The sequence below is a fragment of the Globicephala melas genome, chromosome 5, assembly GCF_963455315.2.
Source record: "Globicephala melas chromosome 5, mGloMel1.2, whole genome shotgun sequence".
Lineage (NCBI taxonomy): Eukaryota > Metazoa > Chordata > Mammalia > Artiodactyla > Delphinidae > Globicephala > Globicephala melas.
In genome coordinates, this window is record NC_083318.1 from 112,788,328 (window position 1) to 112,815,436 (window position 27,109).

General features: G+C 43.2%; 1 protein-coding gene across 3 annotated transcripts in view; it reads right to left on the reverse strand.

The window, feature by feature from the left end:
- The window catches only part of ARHGAP10 (Rho GTPase activating protein 10), a 327,186-nt gene that overhangs the window by 65,597 nt on the left and 234,480 nt on the right, over window positions 1-27,109 (reverse strand). For all 3 annotated transcript variants that reach the window (XM_060298805.2, XM_070045536.1, XM_030878175.3), the window contains one exon: window positions 26,657-26,816. In XM_060298805.2, the coding sequence (XP_060154788.1) occupies window positions 26,657-26,816 (160 nt within the window). The remainder of the gene's footprint in view (window positions 1-26,656; window positions 26,817-27,109) is intronic.

Sequence of the window (27,109 nt, forward strand, 5' to 3'; positions counted from 1 at the left end):
CACACCTCCCCTCCCAGGAGCCTGTGCAGCCCGCCCCTGCCAGGGTTCCATGATCCAGGGACAACTTCCTAGGGAAAACACACTGTGCGCCTCAGGCTGGTGCAAAGTCACGCAGGCCTCTGCCGCCGCAAGCTCACCTGCATTCCGTACACCTCCCTCCCCCCCACCCTGCATTAGTGAGCCAGAGGCCCCTAATCAGCTGCCACTTTAGCCCCATCCTGTCTGCGGGGGGGGGGGGGGGGGGCACAGACACCCTCAGGCAAACTACACACAAAGGCAGGGCCAATCCAAAGCTGAATCCCAGGACCTGTGTGAACAAAGAAGAGAAAGGGAAATCTCTCCCAGCAGCCTCAGGAGCAGCGGATTAAATCTCCACAATCAACTTGAAGTAGGCTGCGTATCTGGAATACCTGAATAGACAACGAATCATCCCAAAATTGAGGCGGTGGACTTTGGGAGCAACTGTAGACTTGGGGTTTGCATCTAATTTGTTTCTGGTTTTATTTGTATCTTAGCTTAGTAGTTAGAGTTTATTATCATTGGTAGACTTGTTTATTGATTTGGTTGCTCTCGTCCGCCTACTTTTATATTTTTTTTTCCTTTTTCTCTTTTTGTGGGTGTGTATGTGTATTTTTTAGTTTAATAACTTTTTAAATTTTATTTTATTCTTTCTTTCTTTTTTTCTCCCTTTTCTTCTGAGCCATGTGGCTGACAGAGTCTTGTTGCTCCGGCTGGGTGTCAGGCCTGAGCCTCTGAGGTGGGAGAGCCGACTTCAGGACATTGGTCCACAAGAGACCTCCCAGCTCCATGTAATATCAAACGGCGAAAGCTCTCCCAGAGATCTCCATCTCAACGCTAAGAACCAGCTCCACTCAACAACCAGCAAGCTACAGTGCTGGATACCCTATGCCAAACAACTAGCAAGACAGGAACACAACCCCACACATTAGCAGAGAGGCTGCTTAAAGTCATAATACGGTGACAGACACTCCAAAACACACCACCGGACACAGTCCTGATCATTAGAAACACAAGATCCAGCCTCATCCACAAGAACACAGGCACTAGTCCCCTCCACCAGGAACCATACACAACCCAATGAACCAACCTTACCCACTGGGGGCAGACACCAAAAATGACAGGAACTACGAACCTGCAGGCTGCAAAAAGGAGACCCCAAACACAGTATGTTAAGCAAAATGAGAAGACAGGGAAACAAACAGCAGATGAAGGAGCAAGGTAAAAACCCAGCAGACCAAACAAATAAAGAGGAAATGCAGAGTCTACCTGGAAAAGAATTCAGAGTAATGATAGTAAAGATGATCCAAAATCTTGGAAAAGAATGGAGAAAATACAAGAAACATTTAACAAGGACCTAGAAGAACTAAAGAACAAACAAACAATGATGAACAAGATAATAAATGAAGTTAAAAATTCTCTAGAAGGAATCAATAGCAGAATAACTGAGGCAGAAGAATGGATAAGTGACCAGGAAAATAAAATAGTGGAAATAATTACTGCAGAGCAGAATAAAGAAAAAAGAATGAAAAGAATTGAGGACAGTCTTAGAGACCTCTGGGACAACATTAAACTCACCAACATTTGAATGATAGGGATCCCAGAAGAAGAAGAAAAATGGAGCTGGAAGAATCAGGCTCCCTGACTTCAGACTATACTACAAAGCTACAGTGATCAAGATAGTATGGTACTGGCACAGAAACAGAAATATAGATCAATGGAACAGGATAGAAAGCCCAGAGATAAACCCACGCACATATGGTCACCTTATCTTTGATAAAGGAGGCAAGAATATACACTGGAGAAAAGACAGCCTCTTCAATAAGTGGTGCTGGGAAAACTGGAGAGCTACATGTAAAAGCATGAAATTAGAACACTCCCTAACACCATACACAAAAATAAACTCAAAGCGGATTAAAGACCTAAATGTAAGGCCAGACACTATCAAACTCTTAGAGGAAAACATAGGCAGAACACTCTATGACATAAATCACAGCAAGATCCTTTTCGACCCACCTCCTAGAGAAATGCTAATAAGAACAAAAATAAACAAATGGGACCTAATGAAACTTAAAAGCTGCTGCACAGCAAAGGAAACTATAAACAAGATGAAGAGACAACCCTCAGAATGGGAGAAAATATTTGCAAATGAAGCAACTGACAAAGGATTAATCTCCAAAATTTACAAGCAGCTCATGCAGCTCAATATCAAAAAAACAAACAACCCAATCCAAAACTGGGCAGAAGACCTAAATAGACATTTCTCCAAAGAACATATACAGATTTCCAACAAACACATGAAAGGATGCTCAACATCACTAATCATTAGAGAAATGCAAGTCAAAACTACAATGAGATATCATCTCATACCAGTCAGAATGGCCATCACCAAAAAATCTACAAACAATAAATGCTGGAGAGGGTGTGGAGAAAAGGGAACCCTCTTGCACTGCTGGTGGGAATGTAAATTGATATAGCCACTATGGAGAATAGTATGGAGGTTCCTTAAAAAACTAAAAATAGAACTACTGTATGACCCAGCAATCCCACTACTGAGCATATACCCTGAGAAAACCATAATTCAAGAAGAGCCACATACCACAATGTTCATTGCAGCTCTATTTACAATAGCCAGGACATGGAAGCAACCTAACTGTCCACTGACAGATGAATGGATAAAGAAGATGTGGCACATATATACAACGGAATATTACTCAGCCATAAAAAGAAACAAAACTGAGTTATTTGCAGTGAGGTGGATGGAGCTAGAGTCTGTCATACAGAGTGAAGAAAGCCACAAAGAGAAAAACAAATATCATATGCTAACACATATATATGGAATCTAAAAAAAAAAAAAAAAAGGTTCTGAAGAACCTAGGGGCAGGACAGGAATAAAGACGCAGATGCAGAGAATGGACTTCAGGACATGGGGAGGAGGACGGGTAAGCTGGGACGAAGTGAGAGAGTGGCATGGACATATATACACTACCAAATGTAAAACAGATAGCTAGTGGGAAGCAGCCGCATAGCACAGGAAGATCAGCTCGGTGCTTTGTGTCCACCTAGAGGGGTGGGATAGGCAGGGTGGGAGGGAGGGAGACGTAAGAGGGAAGAGATATGGGGATCCATGTATATGTATAACTGATTCACTTTGTTATAAAGCAGAAACTAACACACCATTGTAAAGCAATTATACTCCAATAAAGATGTTAAAAAGAAAAAAAGGACACATGCATCCCACTGTTCATTGCAACACTATTTACAATAGCCTGGTCATGGAAGCAACCTAAATGCCCATCGACAGACGAATGGATAAAGATGTGGTACATGTATACAATGGAATATTACTCAGCCATAAGGAGGAACGAAATAGTGCCATCTGCAGAGTCATGGATAGAACTAGAGACTGTCATGCAGAGTGAAGTAAGTCAGAAAGAGAAAAACCAATATCGTATAATATCGCTTATATGTGGAATCTAAAAAAAAAATGGTACAGATGAACTTTCTTGCAAAGCAGAAATAGAGACACAGATGTAGAGAACAAACGTATGGATACCAAGGGGGAAGGAGGGTGGGATCAATTGGGAGATTAGGATTGACATATATACACTAAAATATAAAAAATAGATAACTAATGAGAACCTGCTGTATAGCACAAGGAACTCTACTCAGTGCTCTGTGGTGACCTAAATGGGAAGGAAATCTAAAAAAGAGGGGATATATGTATACGTATAACTGATTCACTTTGCTGCACAGCAGAATCTAACACAACACTGTTAAGCAACTACACTGCAATAAAAATTAATAAAAAAATTTTTTTGAAATATTCCCTTTTTCACCTAAAAGCACACTCCTCTGGAAGGCAACAGGGAAAGGGACTCACTAAACCAAAAATCATTTTCACCAAAATAGTGGGATACCACATAACACCACACAACAGACCTCTCCAGAGGTGAACGGTTTCCAACAACCTCTGTTGAATTACACTCCTCATTGTCCAGCCCAGGAATCTGGACACGGCCCAGCAGGCCCGATCAGCCTCATGGGGTCTGGCTAATGGCTGGACACGCTGGGACATGAATGGGCCCTAAGTGTGAAACCCCAGTTTTGGTTGTCAGTGGGGTTCCTCAGTTTGGTCCAGTGGCGTCTGGGATGATGCCTGGGATGGGCAGGTGGGAGCAGCTGGGGCTGGCTGGGCATCTCCACCTCTCTGCTATGCAGCCTCTGCCCATGGTGAGCCAGGGCCTCCTCACAGCTTGCCATTCTCAGGATGGCTGGACTTCCTCCATGGCGGCTGGCTTCCCCCAGAAGCAGTATCCAAGAGGAAGGAAGGGGTCAGTCTCTTCAAGCCACAGCTCTGAGTCACTTCTGCCATAGTCTAATGATCAAAGCAATCTCATCAAGAGATTAAGAGAAGGAGGTCCATCAAGATTTAAGAGAAGGAGACACTGATTCTCCAATCTCGATGGGAGAAGTGAGAATTTGTGGCCCTCTTTGACAGGCCACAAAGAGACACATTTATTTCCTTTTTCATCTGGTATCATGTGCAGAACCAGCTATGATATGAGGAATATAACCATCCCAAAGTAACTTCAAGATATAATCGCTTCACAATAAATATAACGTGTTAAATAGATCATAAATACCGCTATTTCTCCCAGGACTGCTTCAAGTCTTTGTCATCTGAGGACAAGCTGGCCACACAGGGGATTCATTTATTACAAAGGAAGGACATGGAAGAATGGAAGGAACTCAAAAAAGGTTCAGACGCATTTTTAATGTTTCTTCAAACTGAAACCCGATCTCTCCAGCAATTTCCAGCTTTATCCAATATATAGTCAAACTGACAGATATTTTTACACTGAGATACAGAACTAGTGTGTTTATTTTGTAATATAAATTTAAGTGTGTGGTAGTTGGCTTATTATTTTTTAAGTCTAAAAAGAAAACTACAAATGAGCCATCATCTCCCCACCCTGCTAACACTGTTGATGACGATACTGACACACAAAGAATACTGGAAAAATACTAAGTCCCCTCCTCCCCACCAAGGTAATCGTTGTGTCAGTAGTTTTTCTATTTTTTTAGACTTTTTTGCTAAGAAAACTTTAAAAGTTACCTATGCATATGCCTGCATGCATATATAATTTCTATTTATGTATTTTAACACACAAAGGATCACCACAGAGATATGGTGCATCACTTCAATTATTTTTTAATATTTTTGGCCATGCCATGGGGCGTGTGGGACCTTAGTTCCCCGGCCAGGGATCGAACTCACGTCCCCTGCATTGGAAGTGTGGAGTCTTAACCACCAGACCGCCAATTTTGAATTATCCATTCAAATATTAACTGAATGCCTACTATGGGACATGCAACATTCTAGACATTGGAAATAAATGAACAAATGCAAAGGCCCTAGGGTAGAAATGTACCATGCATGTTCCAGGAATACCAAAGAGGCCAGGATGACTGGAGTGCAGTGCATGAGGGTATGAAAGGGAAACTGGATCAGTAAATAGCAAGTGATTTTTAATTTAATTCACAGTGAGACAGGATGCCAGTGTCTTGGAGATCATTCAATTTCAGTGTATTCATTTACTATTGCTGTGTAACAAATGACCACAAACTCACAGGCTGAAAACAATATATTTACTATTACTGTGTTTTCTAATTCTTGTTATATATAACAAAGCTTTCAATTATCTCAAAGTTTCCAGGTGTCAAGAGCCCAGACACATCTTAACTGGGGCCTCTGCTCAAGTCCTCAGCTCACAAGGCTGTTATCAAGGTGTCCGCCAGCCTGCGTTAGAGAGGCTCCACTAGGGATGAATCTGCTTCCAAGCTCATCTGGGTCACTGGCAGAATTCATTCCTTGCAGTTGGAGGACTGAAGTCCTGACTTCTTGCTGACAACGGGCTGGAGGTCACCTGCAGCTTCCTGCCATGTGGCCCTCTCCGAAAGCAGTCTCACAGTTGCTTCTTTCAGGCCAGCGGGGGAATCTCTCCCCAGTCTACTCCAATGGAGGCTTACATAACCAAACAATCTTGGGAAAGAATCCCATCATCTTGGGTCCTACTGGTTAGAATCAAGCAGGTCCCACCAGTGCTCAAGGGCCTGGATGATTGAGTCACCTTAGAGTGTCCACCACAACCAGTATCAGTATTTATATATCTACCTCGTTCTTTTAATGGGCTACCATATGTTTCTTCTTATGGTCATCACATAATTTATTTAACCTTCTTCCTGTCACTGAAGGCTATCTGTTTCTATTTTTTTACTGAGAGACACACGTGGCAGTAAACATCTTCTACATTTTTGCAAAATTTTGAGAATATTGGAATTTAAAAAAAAATTTGTGTGTGCGTGTGTGTGTGTGTGTTTTGTTTTGTTGACTGCACCACACAGCATGCGGGATCCTAATTCCCCGACCAGGGATCGAACCCGTGCCCCCTGCAGTGGAAGTGCAGTCTTAACCCCTGGACCGCCGGGGAAGTTCCTGTAGAGTATTTTGTAGCAGAGAGGTTACCTTCACAGCAGGAGTTCATTTTAATCTTTGCTGCAGGCTGCCAAACCATCTCAGAAAGGCTGAACGAACTCACACTCTCATCAGCCACATATAAGACAACTTATTTCCTCTCACGTTTCTTAGCGGAACTTTACAATTTTCATCGAGCAGGTGTTCTTCACCTCTTGATTCAGGCTTACACTTGGGGGATTTAGCTTTTCTTGATTTAGGCTTACACTTGGGTAGTGTATCTTTTCAAATGACACCAATAATACGGCCTATTCTCCCACTGTATTTTCTGATTCTTGTAATATAAGGAAGCTATCGATTTGGGTAACTACGTTTAGTCCTTTGTCACGATGAATCATTTTAGTATACCTAAGAGTGCTTCAATTTGTTCTCTTGGGCTATCCATGTACACAATCCAATCTGTAAATAATGCAACATTTTCCCCTTCCAGTTTTCACACCACCCTTTTTTTTTTATTCCCCTTCTCTTTTCTTGTTTAGTAATCCTAGGACAATAGTTAATCAGTAACAAGTCAGAACTTCAACATCTAAAGCATTTCAACAATTAAACAAAAATACTACCTTCAGGGTTAAAATACACATTTTAAATCACTTTAAGGAAGTATCCACAATTTCTGCTTTGTTATTTTATTAGGAATTATGTAAATTTTGTCAAGTGCTTTTAGGCATCTGCTGAAAGATTTTCTCCTTTGACTTAGTAATACGGTATTATATTAATGTATCTCCTAATACTGAGCTGCCCTTGTATTTCAGGGATGAACTCAGCTTAGATTGAAATATTATACTCTTTAAAGTGCTGCTGTTATTTGCTAGTGTATTATTTAAGATCTCTGCGTAAATATTCATAAGTAAAATTGATCTACAACTTTATCTTTGACAGGCTTTGTTACTGCCCTACTGGCGTCACAAAAATAATTTGAAGTTTTCCTTCGCTATGCTGTGGACCAGTTCAAATACCAACAGATTTAACTGTTTCTTCCAAGTTTAAATGCATTCACCTGTGACAATATCTAAGCCTGGTGCTTCTTAGGGAATAGATGGTAACTCTTTGAAAAATGTCTCAGTTTCTTTCATTATTAGTTCACTAATTTCATTCAGATTTTCAAAATTCTATACACCGTGCATCTGTGATCATTTCCACATTTGTTTCTATTTATATATGCAAGCCATCTCTCCCACCCTTTTTTTCTCGACTAACTTAGCCAATGGTTTATCTATTTTATGCTCCATAATCCCTCAAAAATGTAGGAGGTATTTATAAAAGCCATCTTTTTTTCTAATTAATTTCATTTTTTATATTTATTATTTTCTACAAATTTAGGGGGAGGTGGGTGAGTGGAAGCTTATTTCATTCTTTCTGTCTTAGTTATTTAAGGTTATAAATTTCCCTCAGAACATAATTTTTGCCCTATCCTCCAAGTTTTAATGTGCTGTTTTCATAATATTTTTCTAGGTATTGGACAATTTTTTTTAATTTCTATTTTGATCCACAAATCATGAAAGTTTTTAAATTTCCAAATGACCAGAGACATTTTTTTTTGCTTCTATAGTTATTACTGTTAAATTACTGTTAAATTAAATTAAATTAAATTAATACTACTGTTAAATTATTGTTAAAATTTTTCTGGATTTAGAGTGATATGGATCAGAAAAAGTGGTCTGCATTTTTTTTCTGCCTTCTGAAATGTCCGATTTTTCGTTGTGGCCAAAAGGAGACACTCAAGACTTATAAAACACTGCTTTATTATTTTTCAAGTTGCTGTACAAAAATATGAGGCAACCAGATGTGTCCTCCCACTGGAATTGTGATTTTTCCTCAAAAATCCAATAGCTAAACCACACTCTGTCTCTATATGAATAATTCTGAATGACTTAAAATTCAGAATTGATGTTTCCTGCAATTCAGTGAATACTTTGATCAGATTAAGGTCTCACTTTGATTGAGAAAAAAAACCTCTTATTTTTATCATTAAAATTATTTGTATCTATGTACTTGGTTCTGTATCCCCGGGATCTTTCTTGCACTGGGTTATCTTCACCCTCCATGTCTCCTGTTTTCTCAGACTTCTTCCATCTGTCTCTCTCCTTTCATTGAATGGGACTGTTTCATTGATGATGATCACTTGTTTCTTTAATTTTGCTTCTATTCATTTCCATTTTTAATTTGTTCATTTGTTTGGAAATGTCATTGGAGGTATCAGTCTGTTTTCTTAGCCCAGCATGCGTCTTTAAAAAAAATTCTCATCACTTTATTTCTGAACTCCCATTTTACTGAATATTTAGTTCTCCCAGAGAGATAAATTTTAGTAAGTTCACTTCTCCTCTTCCCTAGATCAGTATTTCTTCTGAAATAGATTCTTCATCTACAGTTTACATTTTTTCCCCTTCTGCTGCAATATATTCACATAGACTCCACACTGGACATTTTAGGTTGATTTCAATTATACTAATGTTTTAAATGGGCAGCTTTGTGAACACTCTCTATTCACACCACTACACTTCGGGTGACATCTCCTTGAATCTCTTCCCATGTTTTGGATGTCTGTTTCCTTTTTCCGTGCACTATAGTTTTGCCTGCCCAGGGTTCTGCAGCCTGAGAGAATAGCAGATTCATCTGTTAGGGTCGCCACAGCAGAATATCACAGCTAGGTGGCTTGAACCACAGAAATCTATTTCTCACAGTTCTGGAGGCTGGAAGCCCAAGACCGAGGTGCCAGCAGGGCTGGTTTCTTCCGAGACCTGTCTCCTTCTCACTATGTCCTCACGTGGCCTTTCCTCTGCACATGCACATCCTGGGTGTATCTTCCTCTTCTTATGAGGACAGCAGCCCTATTAGATTAGGGCCCCATCCTTTTGACATCCTTTAACATAAATTACCTCCTTAAAGACCTCTCTCCAAAGAGAGTCACACTGGAGGCTAGCGCTTCGACATATGAATTTTGAGACGATACAATTCCATCCCTAACCAATGGTTATGGGGAGAACAAGGACTCAGCCAGGGCCTGTATGCAGTATAGTCTCTGACCTCATCTCTGCGGTTTTGCCAAAACGCCCGTATCTGTGTTCACTCCCCCTGCCTGGGCTACACACGATTCCTGCAGAGGGCCTGGCCCTTCAGCCCCCACGAGGAGCATCAGTCTTAGGTGGCCAGTTTATCAAACACTTCCTCATCATTTTCCAGGCAGAAGATGGACCACATACGAGAGAATGACTTCTAGCTGCTCACGCTGAAAGTTATCAGGGTGGCAAACGACACTCCTCTCCTACTCTCAGCGTTCATTTCCCCTGTCTTCTTCTTTTGCAGAAGCTCTTTTCATCTTGAAGTCTTCTTTCTGACTTTCTGTTTACTGCTGAAGATCACTGACCCTGGAGTGTCTCGGAGACAGAGTGTGATCTGTCATGCCCCACCTACTCTGGCAGAATTGCTGGGTGGCCAGGAGGAGCTTCAACCTCTGTGGAAATTGCACATCTTTACCTGAAGCTGCCTAGACCGTCTCTCCCTCCACCTCCCTCCACGAGGAGGTGTCTGAGGATTGCATGTGCGGCTGCCCCATACCGCGTCTGTGGAAGGTCGAGTTAGGCGTAAAACAGAGATGGCCCAGGCCAATTTTTGGAAAACTCCATTTGGTGGTCTCTAGGCCTTTTCCTCCATTTGGCTGATACCAAAGGGTTTTCTCCCTTTTTTAACCTATTTTTGGTTTATATTGCAACATTTTGAGATCTGTCTTTACTCTTAAAGATCTGTCTTTACCTTTATGCCATCAGAAAGCATGTGTCTGAGATAATAAATGGATGATAAATAATACTGGTAAATACATAAGTATTTACCAGTAAAAAGTAATAAACCATAAGTAAAAAGTAATGAACCATCACATGTGGAAAACTATAACTTGATAAACTTCACTTCCCCCACTCTGCATATTGTATTAATGGGCCACATGTTTTTATTACATTATTTCAATACCACCCAAGTTAATTTCACCTAGAGCGGGGCTTCCTTGAGGTCTCTTCAGTGTTAGGATATGCCCTAAAGTCATATGCAAATGGCATATATGCATTTGGATTTTTTCAGAAAGTGGGATGTTACCTTTCAAATTCTCAAATTCAAAGGGGCACAAAGCATAAAAACTGGTTCAGAATCGCTGACCTAGAGTAATGAACAGGAGAGCTGCCAAGAATGGAGAACTATAAACAATTTACAATAGGTTGGATTCATCTGAATAATAAAATCAAAAGAATTTTAAGTTACGTGGAATTGGGCTAAAGCCACAGCAGACTTCCAAAAAAGTTCAACTGTGGATATGTTTGTGGCCCTGGGCATTGTAGGAAACAATCCTGCAGAAACCATGGAATAAAATGATTATACACATGAAACAATTATCACTCCAAGGACCTTTCTACATCCATCTGTCCATAAGTACAGCGGACTCTGAGCTTATTAGCGCATTAATCACAAATGACTTAATACCTTCAGTAAATTTTGAAAATGATGACTAATCCTCTTAGTGGTCATTTCCCTCATTTCCACCTAAAGAGAAATGACATTCCAGAGAAACCAAGCATTTGAAGCCTTCCCTGGAGAAAGAATGTCTCCACTTTTACTTACTGCTGAGGTAGGGGGAAAAAAAAATTACCTTAAAAAAAAAAAAAAAAAAGGGCTTCCCTGGTGGCGCAGTGGTTGAGAGTCCGCCTGCCGACGCAGGGGACACGGGTTCGTGCCCCGGTCCGGGACGATCCCACATGCCGCGGAGCGGCTGGGCCCGTGAGCCATGGCCGCTGAGCCTGCGCGTCCGGAGCCTGTGCTCCACAACGGGAGAGGCCACAACAGTGAGAGGCCGGCGTACCGCAAAAAAAAAAAAAAAAGCACAGCCTATAAATAAATTCCATTTTCAATACACACAAAAAAAGCAAAGTTGATTCAGCAACAAACAAAAGGGAACAGGAGGTAGATATAGAGAATAATAATATACTTGAGATTACGATCCAGATTTTGAGTGAGTTTCTGATGTGCACTGTTTCTTTCTATGAACATAACACAGAATTACTATCATTTACAAAGGATTATAAATCTTCCTCCAAACCTATTAATTCAACCACTTTAGAGGTTTGGTTTGGCACCATCTACAGTCTGTAGCCCATGTGCACTTTTGGTAATTAAGAATAAGGAATAATGATGACAAACAACACACCAGCTGTGCAGTGATGAATAAGAACTTTCTCATGCACACAACCAGGCGCTGGCATGTGTGGCTCAAGCGACTATAGAATGCTCATGACTTTATGAAATCAAATACAGAGATTTCCTTTATGACTCCCACACATTCCAACAGAGACATACATAAGCACTTTTGTTCAATTTAAATTTAGAGCTATCCATGCAGTAATATTGACTGAAACACTATGCACCATTTAAGCTCAAAAAGAAAAAAAAAAATATGGCCTTGTTTTTCTTGGGATGGTTAGAGGGACCACAAGGAATTTTCTTACTGTGTGGCTTCATGGCCTGGAATCCTTCTTGGAACGAGGCAGGCTATAAATGAATAAAGCAAGCTGTGTGACCTTGGGTTGGTTAATATCAACTCCCCAAGCTTCAGTTTCTTGCCTGAATCTGTAAACTGCAGACAAACCCATGCTTCCTACCCTCTTGGCATTAGCTGGTCGACTCCTGGTCTGAACTAGAGCTAGCCAGTCTGGAGCACCAGGGCTCAGGAAGCCCTTAGAGCCGAGCCTCTTCCGAACATTCTAGTCTGCTAAGGAAAAGGAACCTTGCATTTCATAATTATACCCACCCTATCCCCTGCAGGCCTCGCTCACTGCTGCGAATGGAAGGGGTAAACATCTTCTGAAGAAACAACTAAGGTGATTCACCAAGGGATGCCTAGTACATGAAGTCTTTCCAGTGCAGAAATGGTCTTAACCTGGCTTTGGACAAAGAAAGCGACTAGCTTCTCAGAGGTCCAAACTCAAACACATTATCTTGAGGCCAGGGAACTAGACTTTGGCTGTGTCAGAGTTAGTTGCACTGTTGTCTTTCTCGCTAAATGCTGGACTTCGGGAAAGCAAGACTTGCTTTTTTTTTTTTAAATCTTTTGTCCCTGTCCATATACTACAAGGCAAGGAGCAGCTTTTAAAATGTTTGTTGAATGAATAATGAACTGTGTAAAAGAAATGGTGCCAACACCAAATATCAGATCACTTAACTTTTATCATCAATCATTTCAGACATATATATACAAGTAAAAATAATACTTTAACGAACTCCTATGTCCACATCACCTACCTACATCAGTCCCTAACCGATGACCAATTTTAGTTCATCCACATCACCCAGATTATTTTGAAGCAGATTCCAGACTATGTACCGTATATACATATCTTTAGGAAGCTTTAGGTGATTAGGTTTTACTCTACTCTAGAATTCCAGATACTTGTATGTTAGCGTAACAACAAACACACACTTCTGCATCAAAATCAACAGAATTCACCACTACCTGGTCAGGAGAGGACTGAAGTGAAAAATCAACCCTCCCCCTAAATCGCTCTGGATTAGGGGGTACTTTTAGTATGGATATCATTAAGCTATCTGCCCCCCCCCAAAAAAAGGCGAGTTAGGTAATAATTTTTCAAATATCTGCATGAAAAGAAATAATGACCTTGAGAAAGCTCGTGGGAGGAGGAAGACTGTTAATACTCGATGGAAAGCTCACCTAAGGAATATGGACTAAAGGCTGCAGGGACTTCTTCAAATTTTCTAACAAAAAGGTTTTCTGAAAAAAATTCCAGAAGATTAAATGGAAGAAGGAGCAGATCTGAGGAGTGTCGGTGTCACCCAGATACCACGATGCCCAAGCTGAGACAAGGAGGTGGGTTTTGACCAGATGCAAAAGGGAGGGGGCAGGACAGACATGATAGCACCTTGATCCTTGAGACAACATGGGGCCCCAAAGACAGCACTCAACAGAGCTTAAGGGTGAAAACAGAAACAAAGCTAACCAAACTGATTGCTGCCCTTTGGGGTCACCCTTACGGAGAAATCAACCAAGTGGGAAGTTAAAACAAGGAAGGCTTTTGAGGGACGTTTCATACTGTGCCAAATTAATCCAGTGACATAAGGCGGCATGGCTTGAAATTGACTTAACCTGTACGGACCACATCGTCCTCGATTCCCACGCGCCTCAGCAAAACTCACCCCGCACTTTTCAACAGTGCTGACAATGGGCACTTCCCTGCTAGAATAAGGAAGGTGCTTCCAAAGCAAAAGAGGAAGGGCTCTGAATCCCAACGACAGAGAACATCCTTGCAGGAGAAACAGGAACTCACCCTCACCGCTGCCCTTCAAGCTCCTCACCGTGGCAGGTAAAAGATGCCCGGTGTACACAAAAGAGGAAACGGGGCAGGCCTAGGAAGGCCATCCTTAGAAAACCCTGCTTGCAAAGCTGGTCCCTGGCTGACGTCTGGCAACTTGGCTGATCAACCGTTCTCTAAACTGAAATGAAACATTCCCAAAATGCTTAGGAGGGCCCACTGTGCCTCAACCGTCTCCACATAAATGTGCACGCGCTGGTGTGATGCGGAACACCGGCTTTCCTTCTGGGAGTCTGGATTTCAGTACCCGCTCAGCAAAGGATGACGACATGACTATCTCCCGACAGGCACTGAGTCTCTAAGGCGCTTCCCTGAACAGACACGTTATACGCTTGTGGCTGCATTTTCGGTGCTGGGGGAAGAGCCCGCTGTGTGTGACCCCTCTGAGGAGGTGAGAGCATAAGGAAAATTCCAGTGACTCCTCCAGACCCCAGCTGTGCCGTCATCTTCTCCTTGGCATGTCCTCACTACATCACGGTGATAAACCTAAGCTGTGAGTACAACCACACGCTGAGTCCCATGAGTCCTTCCAGCAAATCCCGGGACACAGGAGTGGTCTTGAGGACCCCGGACACACCCAAGGAGGCAAGCACTAGACTTAATGGGAAGACCTCGATTTGGAGGACCCTCAGTGGCAGCCTGCTTCATCAAGCAGTCACTGTACCCACTTTGACTTTTAACTCCAGTGGAAATCGGAGGATGAATGGAAGTCTAGGAGAAAGAGAACAATTACTCCCCAGGGTCCATGAGGTAAGACCGTCAACCCTTCGTTTAGCCATTCTAAAGGCAGTTGGGTAGGACATCTGCCTAATATTCATTAGGCAGTTGAATATTCATTAACCAGTTGCACAGGACGTCAGTGTTGGCTATACTAAAGACGCAGGAGCTGAGACACTAGCACATGGTCGATTATCACTGACTAAATGCAGCAGTGGGGTTTCAAAACGGGTTAACTTCAGGGAAATGTGAAAGAATTCAAATGAGATAACGAGGCTGCTGTAGGAAGACCTGACCTGGACAGAGGGGCCTTCTTCAATCTGCCCCCGAGCTGATTTCCACCCTCTGCCCCCTGTGGCAGAAGTCTGAACACCAGCACATCTCAAAATAATACAAAGGGGCTGCCTTTTGCTATTTAAGCACAATGCCTTTCAGTGGGGACTCCTACTGTCTGTGGCCCAGACAAGCAATCAATACTTCCATGAAAGGTTTCCTGGGTGGCTGGTCCCAAGTGGGGAACATAGGAAACAAAGTATGCATCCTCTGGGGTGAAGTGAGAGAGTGGCGCTGACATATACACACTACCAAATGTAAAACAGATAGCTAGTGGGAACCTACTGCAAAGCACAGGGAGAGCAGCTCGGTGCTTTGTGACCACCTAGAGGGTGGGGTGGGATAGGGAGAAGATATGGGGATACATGGATACATATAGTCGATTCACTTTGTTATACAGCAGAAACTAACACAACATTGTAAAGCAATTACACTCCAATAAAGATATTAAAAAGAATAAATAAAGTATGAATCCTTACCTGACCCCCGCCCAGCTCCTGAGCAGAAGTATGGAAAATAAGTCACCAGCAAAAGGCAAGAAAAGTCGAGCCTGAAGAAATGCTCTGGACCTCAACTCCTCATGGATTATCCTGCAGCTCTTGGTTTCCCTATGGTTCTAGGTTCTTGACCTGGGAGTCCCCAAAATTCCTAAAGTTGTATATATATTTTTTGTGTATATATACTATACTGCTTTCTGGGAACAGGACCCAAAGTTTTCTTTAAATTTTCAAAGTGGGTCTTAATGTAGTAAGGCTTCAGAACTACTGCTCTTGATAGAGGAAAAGGATGTTGGATGCGTGAGTGGACTTTAAAATGTCAACTGACTGACTGAACAGCAGACCAGAGGACCGTCCTGCCGGGAGATGTATGAGAACACAGTGGGGGGTACAATACTGGAGACCAAGCATTAGGAAAACAATTACCTGGCCAAAAAAGAAATGATATGAGAATTGAGAAGAAAGCCATTTCCGGTTTCAACCTCGGTCCAAGAGGAGAAAACTGAAGAAGAAAGTTAAAGAAGGTCTAATCATATAGTTATGGGAAGCGACCAACAAGTTAAGATTTGGGTGACCTCAAAGTACGAGTTTCTACCTAAAACTGCATCGACCAGACCCACTTGCTCTGTTTTCATAAGGACTGGGTGCAAGGAGCAGCTGACCTCAAGGACATACAGGGGCTACGTGAAGTCACTGAAACATAAACTGAGCCAAAATCAAAGCTAATGAATAAACTATCTGTGAATTTATCAAACTGGCCAGAACCCTGCACTGTGTATTTTCTCACACTCTCCAAAGACGACTTGGTTGCAACCAAAATGTTACCAAGCTGACATAATTAAACAGGGATTTATTAAAAGGAGTAGCAGAAAGCAGAAAGAGCTGGAACTCAACACTTGCCTGAATTAGGAGCTTGAGGCCATCAAGAGTCAACCAACAAGTCTCCGCTTCTCGCCTCTGCATCCCTCTTGGGATCAGCTTCCCGATCCTTCCCAGAGCACTGCCTTCCTCCACTTGGTACTGGACTCATCCCAGGGGTTCTTCAGCCCCAAGCCCAAAAGCCACCTCACAGTAACGGGCTGCGTTTCCCCACATCCCAACTCCAAATCGCTAGGAGACAGAATCTCACTCAGCCCAGGTTCCACCGTGTCTGCTCTTCTGCATCCAACTGGCCTAAATCAGCAGACCTAAGTAAGAGGAGCACAACGTCACACGAACGTGCTGGAGGGGTCGACCTCCACAGCAAGCCGCTGGGGGCTGGGCTGTCCGCTAGGACATATCTGTACTAAATGACTTACAGGACACTACAGATGAGGGGGGACAGTCTAGAAAAATGCCCTTTTCCCAGCCCTGTCTACAAAGCAGCAGGAGATCTTTCCAGGAGAAAGAAGGAGAAAAAAAAACCTTTTCTCTGCAAGTATGCTAGTCTGATGCAAATGGCTATGTTATCATGGTATAGGCTTCAACAATACACATACTATATGGTACAAACTTATCATTTTTAATTCTAAAGGTTTTGCTAAAAACATGTAGCTTATTCTCAATCCTCTGGTTTATAGTTTTGAAAAATCAGTTCTTTACATATTATTGAACTGATAACTCCATATTTATGTTTTCCCACTTATACTATTCGGTGTAATTTTAGATATCTGAAAATATATGTGAGACATCAAAATACTGTTTTTAGTGATGTAGTTCAATCTACATATATTCCAGATCTGCTGTTCCTGCGCATCAGAATATTGCAGCCCTGCCCATTAGGCAGTGACTCTGAACACAAAGCCTTCTACTGAAAGCCATTTAGAATGGAAGGAGCAGCAGTAGAGTAGAAGGCTTGACAGCTCCAACCTCTGAGCCAGACAGTCCTGGGTTCCAATCCCATCGTCGCCATTTCCCAGCTGCGTGACCGTGGGCGAATTTCACCCTAAGCCCCATTTTCCAAATTGTAAAATAAGGATAACGTCTACCTGAGACGTTAGACGTATAGAGTCGCTGAGCTGGTACTAAACGAGATCATGATGTAGAATACGGTATGAGCACTTGATAAGTATCAGGCAGACTGCTATCCTATTTTTTTAATTTTTATTTTGCGGTACGCGGGCCTCTCACTGTTGTGGCCTCTCCCGTTGCGGAGCACAGGCTCCGGACGCGCAGGCTCAGCGGCCATGGCTCACGGGCCCAGCCGTTCTGCGGCATGTGGGATCTTCCCGGACCGGGGCACCAACCCGTGTCCCCTGCATCAGCAGGCGGACTCTCAACCACTGTGCCACCAGAGAAGCCCTGTTATCCTATATTAATGATGCTGATGGTGATGAAGACGAGGAGGGTCACCAGGGCTTAGCTAGAGCTTTCATCAATGGTGAGGCTGAGAGGCCTTGACCCCGCCTGCCGAGCCTAGAAAGAATGCATCTCAGAAGTGGGCTGTATGTCACAGGGAAGCCACCTGAGCGGCGGGAAGAAGGCCAGTGAGAGGAGTTTGCTTTCTCGTCCTCACCCACTGGGTGTAACAGTCATTTACATAACAATCATCCTGGTTCTCTCAAAATACAAACAAGTCAGCGCTGAAAAGAAATGAGCTACCAAGCCGTGAAAAGATGTGGGGGAACCTTAGATGCACAGTACTCAGTGAGAGAAGCCAATCTGAAAAGGCTCACACTGTATGAGTCCAACTATATGACACCTGGAAAAGGCAACACTGTAAAGACAGTAAAAAAGATCAGTGATGGATGGGCTTCCCTGGTGGCGCAGTGGTTGAGAGTCCGCCTGCCGATGCAGGGGACGCGGGTTCGTGCCCCGGTCCAGGAAGATCCCACATGCCGCGGAGCAGCTGGGCCAGTGAGCCATGGCTGCTGAGGCTGCGCGTCCGGATCCTGTGCTCTGCAATGGGAGAGGCCACAACAGTGAGAAGCCCGTGTACCGCAAAAAAAAAAACAAAAAGAAAGGTCAGTGGTGGCCAGGCTGGCGGGTGGGGAGGGCATGGGTGGGAGGAGATGAACAGACTGAGCACAGGATTTTCAGAACCGTGAAAACACACTGATGATCGTGATGAATACGTGTCATAACGCATTTGGCCTAACCCAAGAAGGTACAACACCAAGAGCGAACCCTAAGTAAACTCTGGTGATAATGACGTGCCAGGGTGGGTCCCTTGGCTGAAACAAATGGAGGAGGCTCTGCACGCATGGGGGCGGAGGGGGTGGTACTGGAAATCTCTGTACCTTCCTCTCAATTCTGTTATCAATCTAAAACGGTTCTAAAAAATACGAAGTCTTTTGAAAAACACAAATAAGTCATTAGTTTCATATGAAATGTGCGTATTTACACACACATGATCGGACAGCTACAGTGTAGACGTCAGGAGTAGGCTTTGGAGGCAGACAGACGGAGTTCAAACCCCAGCCTGGCCACTTGAGCAATTCACTGAGCCTCGTTTTCCTCACCTGTAAAACAGCTCACCTCATCCTCAACACAGGTCTCTGCTGGATAGGTACTTCAGCTTTTCCTCTTTCACAGGTGAGGAATCTGACGGTGAGGTTAAGTGGGGGGCCTGGGTCACCAAAGTCACACAACTTGGTGGAGCTGAGATTCCAACCCAAGGAATTCTCCTTTCGAGCTGGCTCTGCTACATTCTGTGATACTGTCAGCAGATTATTTCAATAAAATGTCACACGAGGAGCGGAGCCTAGGTACCAGCACATAACCATCCCTCTGCTGGCTGAGATTATTACTGTTCTCAACTTTGTCTTGAGAGATACGGAAGAGACAGCTCTGAAAGCTGGTTTCTTTATTTTACAAAGAAAAGTTAAAAGGGGGCGCTTTGTCCATGCAAAAGCCAAGCCCATAAGCACCCTACACTCTGCTGTCCCCTAAGGAAAGTCAAGGTTGCTTCTCTAGGGCCCACCCACACACACCACGCCACGCCCACTCCTCACGCTTATATCCTTATTTTCCCTTCCAAGGATTCTGGGTATTGCTGGGAATATAAACAACATAAAATTGTTTCCTCCTCACCATTCTGAATTCTACCAACACTGATTCAGTGTCAAGTGCCAAGCGCTGAGACAAGCTCGGAGGACCTGTCTTTGCAGCTCTGCGTCTCCAAGGTCACTGGCCGAGACTTTCAGAGTGGGCCAGACCTCAGCCATCTGCCAGCTTTCCTCCAACTCCTCAGACCCATCTCTACTAGGGACACAGTCTCATTATTACAAATATTATGGAGTTCTGCCTTCTGTTGAATCAAAAACTCACCTCCCAGCAAGTTCCACTCACTTGGACCAAGTATGCTTTCTTAGACAACAGAGAATAAACCTCCCCGCCCCGCTTTCTACACCGTAGCTCTTCGATCTTCCTGAGCCAGTCCCAGTGCCTTGTCTCTGCTGGACAGGAAAATGTTACAGAATCTGCTTGCATCAAACCACTCTAGTCCCATGGGAAAATATTATCTACCATCTCCAGAGCTATAGCACAGCACACAGCAGAGACATCCCATGCCGGAGCTAAACGAGAAGAGCAGAAGACAATGTCATTATCATTTTCCAACTCTCCTTAAAGGAATGAGAAAGATCAAGCTTTCTGTGCTTTTAAAGCTTCTTTCTAAACACACCAGAAAATGCACAGCCCTGTTGAGAAAAAAAAAAAAAAAAGTAACAGTAAAGTACGTTTTCATGGCTGTGCCAAGGAGGACACTTATGAAAACTGCAAGGGGAAAAGAAAAAAAAAAAACAAAACCTTTGAAAATTTGTCAAATATTCTTGCTGCAGGATTTGACCTCTAGGCTGAGGGGTCATGACTCAGGCAGACACCAACTTTTAGAAACTTTGGAGTTTTATTGTTGTTGCTGGTGCTTAAGACATTTCTTTTCCTGTCGCAGGAAAACTGCTGCTGCCTAGCAACCCAGGGCCAGCAAAGCTCAATCAAGATGCAGTTCAGGCTGGATTCTTTTTTAAAAAGAATTCTTTTCCCCATTAAATGACAAGCACGCCCTAAGACTGGAAGGTTCCTCGCGCTCAGTGAAAAATGGTTTGCATGCTACTCACTTGGGCCTCACCGGCATTAAAGGATGACAGAGATCAACCCGCAGGAGAGAGCCAGGCTGGGTGTGGTTTCTGAAGCTTCAGGAATGGAGGAACGGGCTGCCCTGTACCCAGAAACAGACCACACGTGGACTGCAGGTGGGGCCTGAACAGGGAATCCATCCCACCATGAACCTGGGAGCAGAGGCACGTTCTTCTAGCTTTTGGCAAAGACAGGAGGATGCAGGTCAGAAAGTCAGTCCCAAGGTTAACAAAAGTGATGCACTGCACCACTGGATACCCTTGTCCATGTGCATGTAATTTAATATTCTGGGGATTACGCTGGACACCTGAGGGGAAATGTATACGTCCTTCTCACCTTTACTGTTTCTAGGTTCCTCTGTGACTGGAGGACACAGCCTATTCAAGAACTCTGCAACCTATGTTACAAAGATGCTTTGATAAAGCACAATCTACTGAAGAAACTCGTGAACAAGAACGTGGTCAGCCTTTTCCAACAAAGCGTCACCATCCCGAACGGCCTCCGTTTTCTCACCAGGAAAAACGAGACAGACTGACACAGAGCTCACTTCAAAGGTGAATATGCTTCTTTTAGCAAACTTATAGGAATCCTCACCAAGGAAAAGTTTTGTTTGTTTGTTTGTTTGTTTTTTGCGGTACGCGGGCCTCTCACTGTTGTGGCCTCTCCCGTTGCGGAGCACAGGCTCCGGACGCACGGGCTCAGCGGCCATGGCTCACGGGCCCAGCCGCTCCGCGGCATGTGGGATCTTCCCAGACCGGGGCACGAACCCGCGTCCCCTGCATCGGCAGGCGGACTCTCAACCACTGCGCCAACAGGGAAGTCCCGAAAAGTTTTATGTAAACAAACTCTTAGCACCTTGTGGTCCACAGAAACTGTACTACATAAAGGCTAATACTAGAAAAAAACCCAAAAACTTCATAACCTACTGACCCTCAGAGAATCAGTGACCATGAAAGCAACCTATCACACTGAAAATCCAACGAAAATCCTTAACAAGATAAATATAACCTGGATTATAACTATATTATGGCATGTATTTTGTAAAGTGATTTGGTTAAGAGTAACATTATGTACCTTACTTTAAATTGGCAGTTTAAACATTAACAGAAAACAAGCAGATATGAAAAGAGAACCACCCTGATATGTTTTTTTTTTGATGATTCTCAAAGGCTCTTCTGAATCTTCAAGGGCCCCGAGGGACTGAGGCAGGGCAGAGAAAAGGTTGAGTCACATTATAAATATATTTTTTATGACATTAAAAATGTATAAAATAGCAGAATAGGCTCAAGTTAAACAGATCCTGTAACTCGACAGGGTTCTTTACACACCTGTTTAACGAAGTTCCGCTAAAGACAGCCCCCACCCCAGCTGTGAGCTAACAGGTGATCAGAATATGAGAATAATAAGCACGCCGTGGACAACGCAGGTGTACGCGTCCTCCGTCATCCTTCCTTTCCCCGTCACGGCTGCTCTGACTTTTCCTCCCATCTGTTCTTCTGTCACATGGGAAAAACTGGAAGTAGATCCAGACTTATTATCATCCATTCCTGAACACTCACACGTTTAAGGCCTTACAAGTTGCTCTCAACAGACATCTCACTCTTGGAGAGAACACGCCTTCCACTAGTCCTCATACTTGCCCATCTCCTGACAGCAACTGGCATCACTGACAACACCCCTTGACCACCCTGACACTGAACTCGTCTGGGCTTCTTCTGGCTCCTCTTTTATCACTAAGAGTAAAATCTCATTATTTCTCAAAGATATTGTTCTTCTCCTCTCTGAGTAATGAAAGCTTTGGGGTCCAACAATCCTTAGTGCAAACCCAGGCATTGCCACTCACTAGCTGTGTGGCCGTGAGCATGGGATGTTTTACCCTTCGGTTTTTCTCATATGCATAAAGGGATAAGATATGTAATATGAATTCTGTACACATATAAGGATACCATTACATATATATACACAATGGGCATTACACACACACAGGTCATATGAGATAAACACCGTATATAACAGACGCACCACGGAATTCTTTCTCACATCTACCTCATGTCTTTACACCATATGGTACACTTTCTCCCACTAAATTCTCTCCCCAGGTTGAGCCCCACATCTCCAACTGTCTGCTGGGCTTATCTTGCTGGATATCCAGACAACAACTAAAATTCTGCATGTTATAAACGGAACTCACCTTCTGCCCCAAACCCATTTTTCCCCTCCTTCCATTAATAACACCAATATTCTCCCAGGATGGAATATTCAGCATCATTTATAACACCTTCCTCTGAGGTACAAATGCAGTGCCTGGACTGTGTCTATCCCACCTCACAAACTGATGCTCTCCACCTGTAACTCACCACTCTCACAACCATGCCATGCGACCTCTTAGCTGGTCTTTTATTCCTCTACTTTCTGTTGCCAACCCTGCTGCCAGGTTAAGCATGAGAGGCTTAATTTTAAAAACCACCAGAGGCCCTGATACCTCTAAAATTAGATCCAAAGTCCTAAGGTGGCCGTCTGAAACTCCCCACACCTGGCCCAGATCTCCTTCCAATCTCATCTCGTACCGCTCGCCCCTGTGCCAACAGGAGCCTCGTGTTCCCAGAACACACACCTGCTTTGTTTCTCTGATGACATGATGCCCCACACCTGAAGTGTCCCCTTAAAACACCTCCACCTGTTCAAACTCCATTCTAAAACCTACTCAAATCACCTCTTCAGGAAACGTTCCAGATTCCCCACAGGTGGACATAAACCCTCCTTGGGAGTCTCGGCGGCTCTCTCTCTATCTGTGTGAGAGCACTTACTCTCCACCATTTCTTCTTTTCCCTACAGGACTGTCTTCACTTCTCCCAAATCTCACACCATGTCTGATTCAGAGCAGGCACTCATGACAGATGTACTGAATTAATCCGTAACAAGTACAGTCCGTCCTCCGTGGGTTCCCCGTTAGCGGATGTAATCAACAGCAGATCGAAAATATTTGGAAAAAAAGGTTCCAGAAAGTTCCAAAAAAGCAGAACTTGCATTTGCTGCATGCTGGCAACTACTTACATAGCATTTACACTGTATCAGGTATTATAAGTAATCTAGAGATGACAAAGTATACGGGAGAATGTGCATAGGTTATATGTAAATACTTTGCCATTTTATATAAAGGACCTGAGCATCCGTGGATTTTGGTATCCGCAGGGGGTCCTGGAACCAATTCCCCCCCCCCAGATACCGAGGGACAACTGTATACTTTAAGAACAAAACATATGCAGAACTCACACATTTCTGAGGCACAACCCCAATTTGAAAATCCTCGGGAATTTCACAGTACCCTTTCCACCTGGGAAATGCAATTTTCTGGTTTGCAAGGGAAGAAAGAACTTGATAAATTTTTTGGCCCGCGAACACTTCTTTTAAAACAACATCTTAATGTACTGAGTGGAAATGAAGCCAAAACATATGGATTAAGTTTCCTATAAAGTACATATGGATTTTATGAAAACAACAAAGAGGCTTGGATAAGATGTGATCTCCAAAGCAGATTAACCAAGGGTCTTTTTCTAACTCCGAAATTAATCTGGAGCGTTCTTGCTTTAATTATATGTTGAAAGTTTCCTTTTCTGACTTAGTGACTTTCCTAGTCAGAGTTACCATTTTTCACATTCCTAGGGAAGAAAAATAAGTAACTGAGGAAAAGAAAACATTTTCCTTCTACTGTCATTACTGCCCACCCCCCCAATTCCTTCTCCTTCATAGACACCACCTAGGCCGTTTCATTTCATTGCTAGTTTCCCCTCCTTTTTTTAATGATAATTTTGTTTCCTTCCTCACGAGACTATTCTTTTTAACGTTTGCTATCCTTCCTCCCTCTCTCTTTTTCTCTTTGTTCTCAAACATTAAGAGGAGCCGTATCTCTCCCTCACTACATTCAAGTAAAACACCAGCTCCTTCGGGTGGTGCATGTGGGTCAGTTGTCACGGAAATGTATGGCTCAGCTGGGGCCAGACATCCCTACAAAGTGTTTCTACGCAATCACCCTTGTTAGCAGAAATACTCCTCCTCATAGCAGAGCCTGGACTCCGAAGTGAAGACCACTTGAGCATGAACAACGAGCTGGGAGTGAGAGTGACAGTGGACAAGGATGAAATTGAAGGGGTGAATAAAGGGGTAACAGGGATATTAAGTTCTCAAAAATGTTCACTAATCCAAGCTCACTGCCCCTACCCAGCCCCAAGCAACCCTCTGCTTCCAATCCAAAGCTAAACTCACACACACAATGAAGAATCTGAAAGTCACTATCTCACCTCCTCTTGGTAGGAAACCTCAGGACTACAATCAGTATTGGTTGTGCGTTCACAGCACTATCTAGCCTGGCCACCGAAAGGGAGAGAGGGAGAACCGAAAGCCCTCTACTGCGTTCAATGAAGCTGCATCTCCGAGAGTGGGTCCAGTTCCATCTGCTGTTAACTATTATAATTGGCTCACCAATGCCACCTGAAATTCCTGTACGATTGGGTAACAAGGTGAAAGCAGCCCTATCTATTTCCCAGCAGAAAAAGATCATGTACTTATCTTCCCAGCTTCAAATAAGAGAAGAAAACAGGAAGCTACGGCATTAGATGGAGAACCTTTTATCCAAGAGCAAGACCCAGAACCAGTATTTTCACAAATAAATTGGATAAAAGTTCTCTTAATTGGGATTTAATCTAATGATAGTTGCGCTCCTAAACATTGCCTCAAAGCTTATAGTCTAATCATTTCTTTTTGTCAAAATGAATAGTAGCCATCGTGCCCTGAAGCTGTCTGGATACTTCCGTACACATTAATGACAGTTTGACGGGGCCATAAGAGGAGGCATAAATGCACCACTAGCTACCAAAAAACAAAACCAAAAACCCCACCAATGTCTGACACCCACAAAACAAGCTGCTTTTACCACACAGATAAAGCAAATCTCTAACCAGGTTTCAAGCCTAGCTTTTCAGAGGGAATCGATATTTGCACCAGCTAGAATTGCTCTAGCCAACCAAGAAATGTTCTCGCAACACTTGTGCAAAAGGACTACACCTCTCTTCATCTGTCTCTTTCCCACTCCCCTGACCCCCAGAAATTTCACTGAATCCATTACTTCACCAAATAAATACTAACCAAGTGCCTAAGGAATACCAGGTATTGTTCTAAATGTGCAAAAAGATCTTTGCCCTCAAAGATCTAGAAGAAAGAAATAGATAACAACTAGAAAAATAAGTCAATTGCATAATATGTTAGACAGGGATGTGTGCTGTGGGACACAAGTCCCGAAACAGGGCTCAACCCCCTAGATCGTGACCCGCTTTCCATCAGGGACTGTAATGTTCATCTTCACCTCCCAGCACCTAATACATACTTGGCATATAACGCAATCTCAATATTTTAGAAAATTTATAAACAATTAAAGTTGTTGACCAAGCATTTTAAGTTTTCCAATTCCCTATCTTAAAAGTGAGGAAAGTTATTAGCAAGGTCCTGATCTATATGAACAGAATAAAGGGGGGAAAATATCTAAAAGTTCTTGTAAGAGTCTATTGTATTTTGAAAAATCATGTATTCCCTTGAATACAGAGAAACAAACAACAGGATATGTTACCTAAGATTCATTTTAAACCAGAGATTCTCAACCTGGAGGCCCCGGGTTTGAGGATGTTGTGAATCCCCTGAAATTGTTAGCACAATTGCAGGGAGAGGGACAGTTGTGTGTGTTTTTCTGGGGAGAGTGTGACACAGACTGACAAAAAATGTTTTCCCTGTGTTACAGTAAACAGAATTTCAGTGAGAAATCCAAGGATAGGAACAAAGGCAGCAAAAACCATAAACAGTCCACGACGACACTGCCGATGTTCATCTGCATCTGGATTAAACCTTGCTTCCTTAAACCTGTGAGATAACAGAAGACCGGGTAAAGCTTCAGATTCGTGGAACTCCATCCAAAGACAGAAGCTCCATGAGGACTTCTCAGAACCAGGCTCACCATCATGATAATAAAATCATTAAATAAAAAGAGAGAGAAGGAAAATCTAAGAGGACAGTTGTACCTCACACAGGGACAAGCCCAAAACAGGAATTCCCTTCTGGGAAAAAAAAAAAAAAAAAAGCACTTTTACCTTTTCATGGTTTTCAATTAAAATTTCCACGACAATATTCTGAAACTTCAAATCCATGATGGCAGCAACAGTTTCTTCCTGCGGCCTCATCAGAGTTGGTCCAAACACCACTCCTAAATTTGCCACGGTCATGAGGTTCTGCTTGGAGTGATTTGAAACACTAATAAGATGAGGGGGGGGAAGAAAGGTCTCTGGTTAAAAGAAGGGGCAGTAACTGTGGCATGCAGAGTATTTTGCAACTCTGTATTTCCCTAAAAACAAGGAGCCAGACTCAACTGTCCTCAGCGTCTGTCACTGAGATCACCGCATCTGCAAGGCCCCATGTGATGGGGTCCCTGCCTACCTTCCTACCTCCCTTTCTTTGATGCTCTGCTTAACCACAGCATCTTTCTTAATAATTCTATGTGTATGCTAAGCTTGTGTCTCTGAACACCTTCATTTACTGTTCCTTTC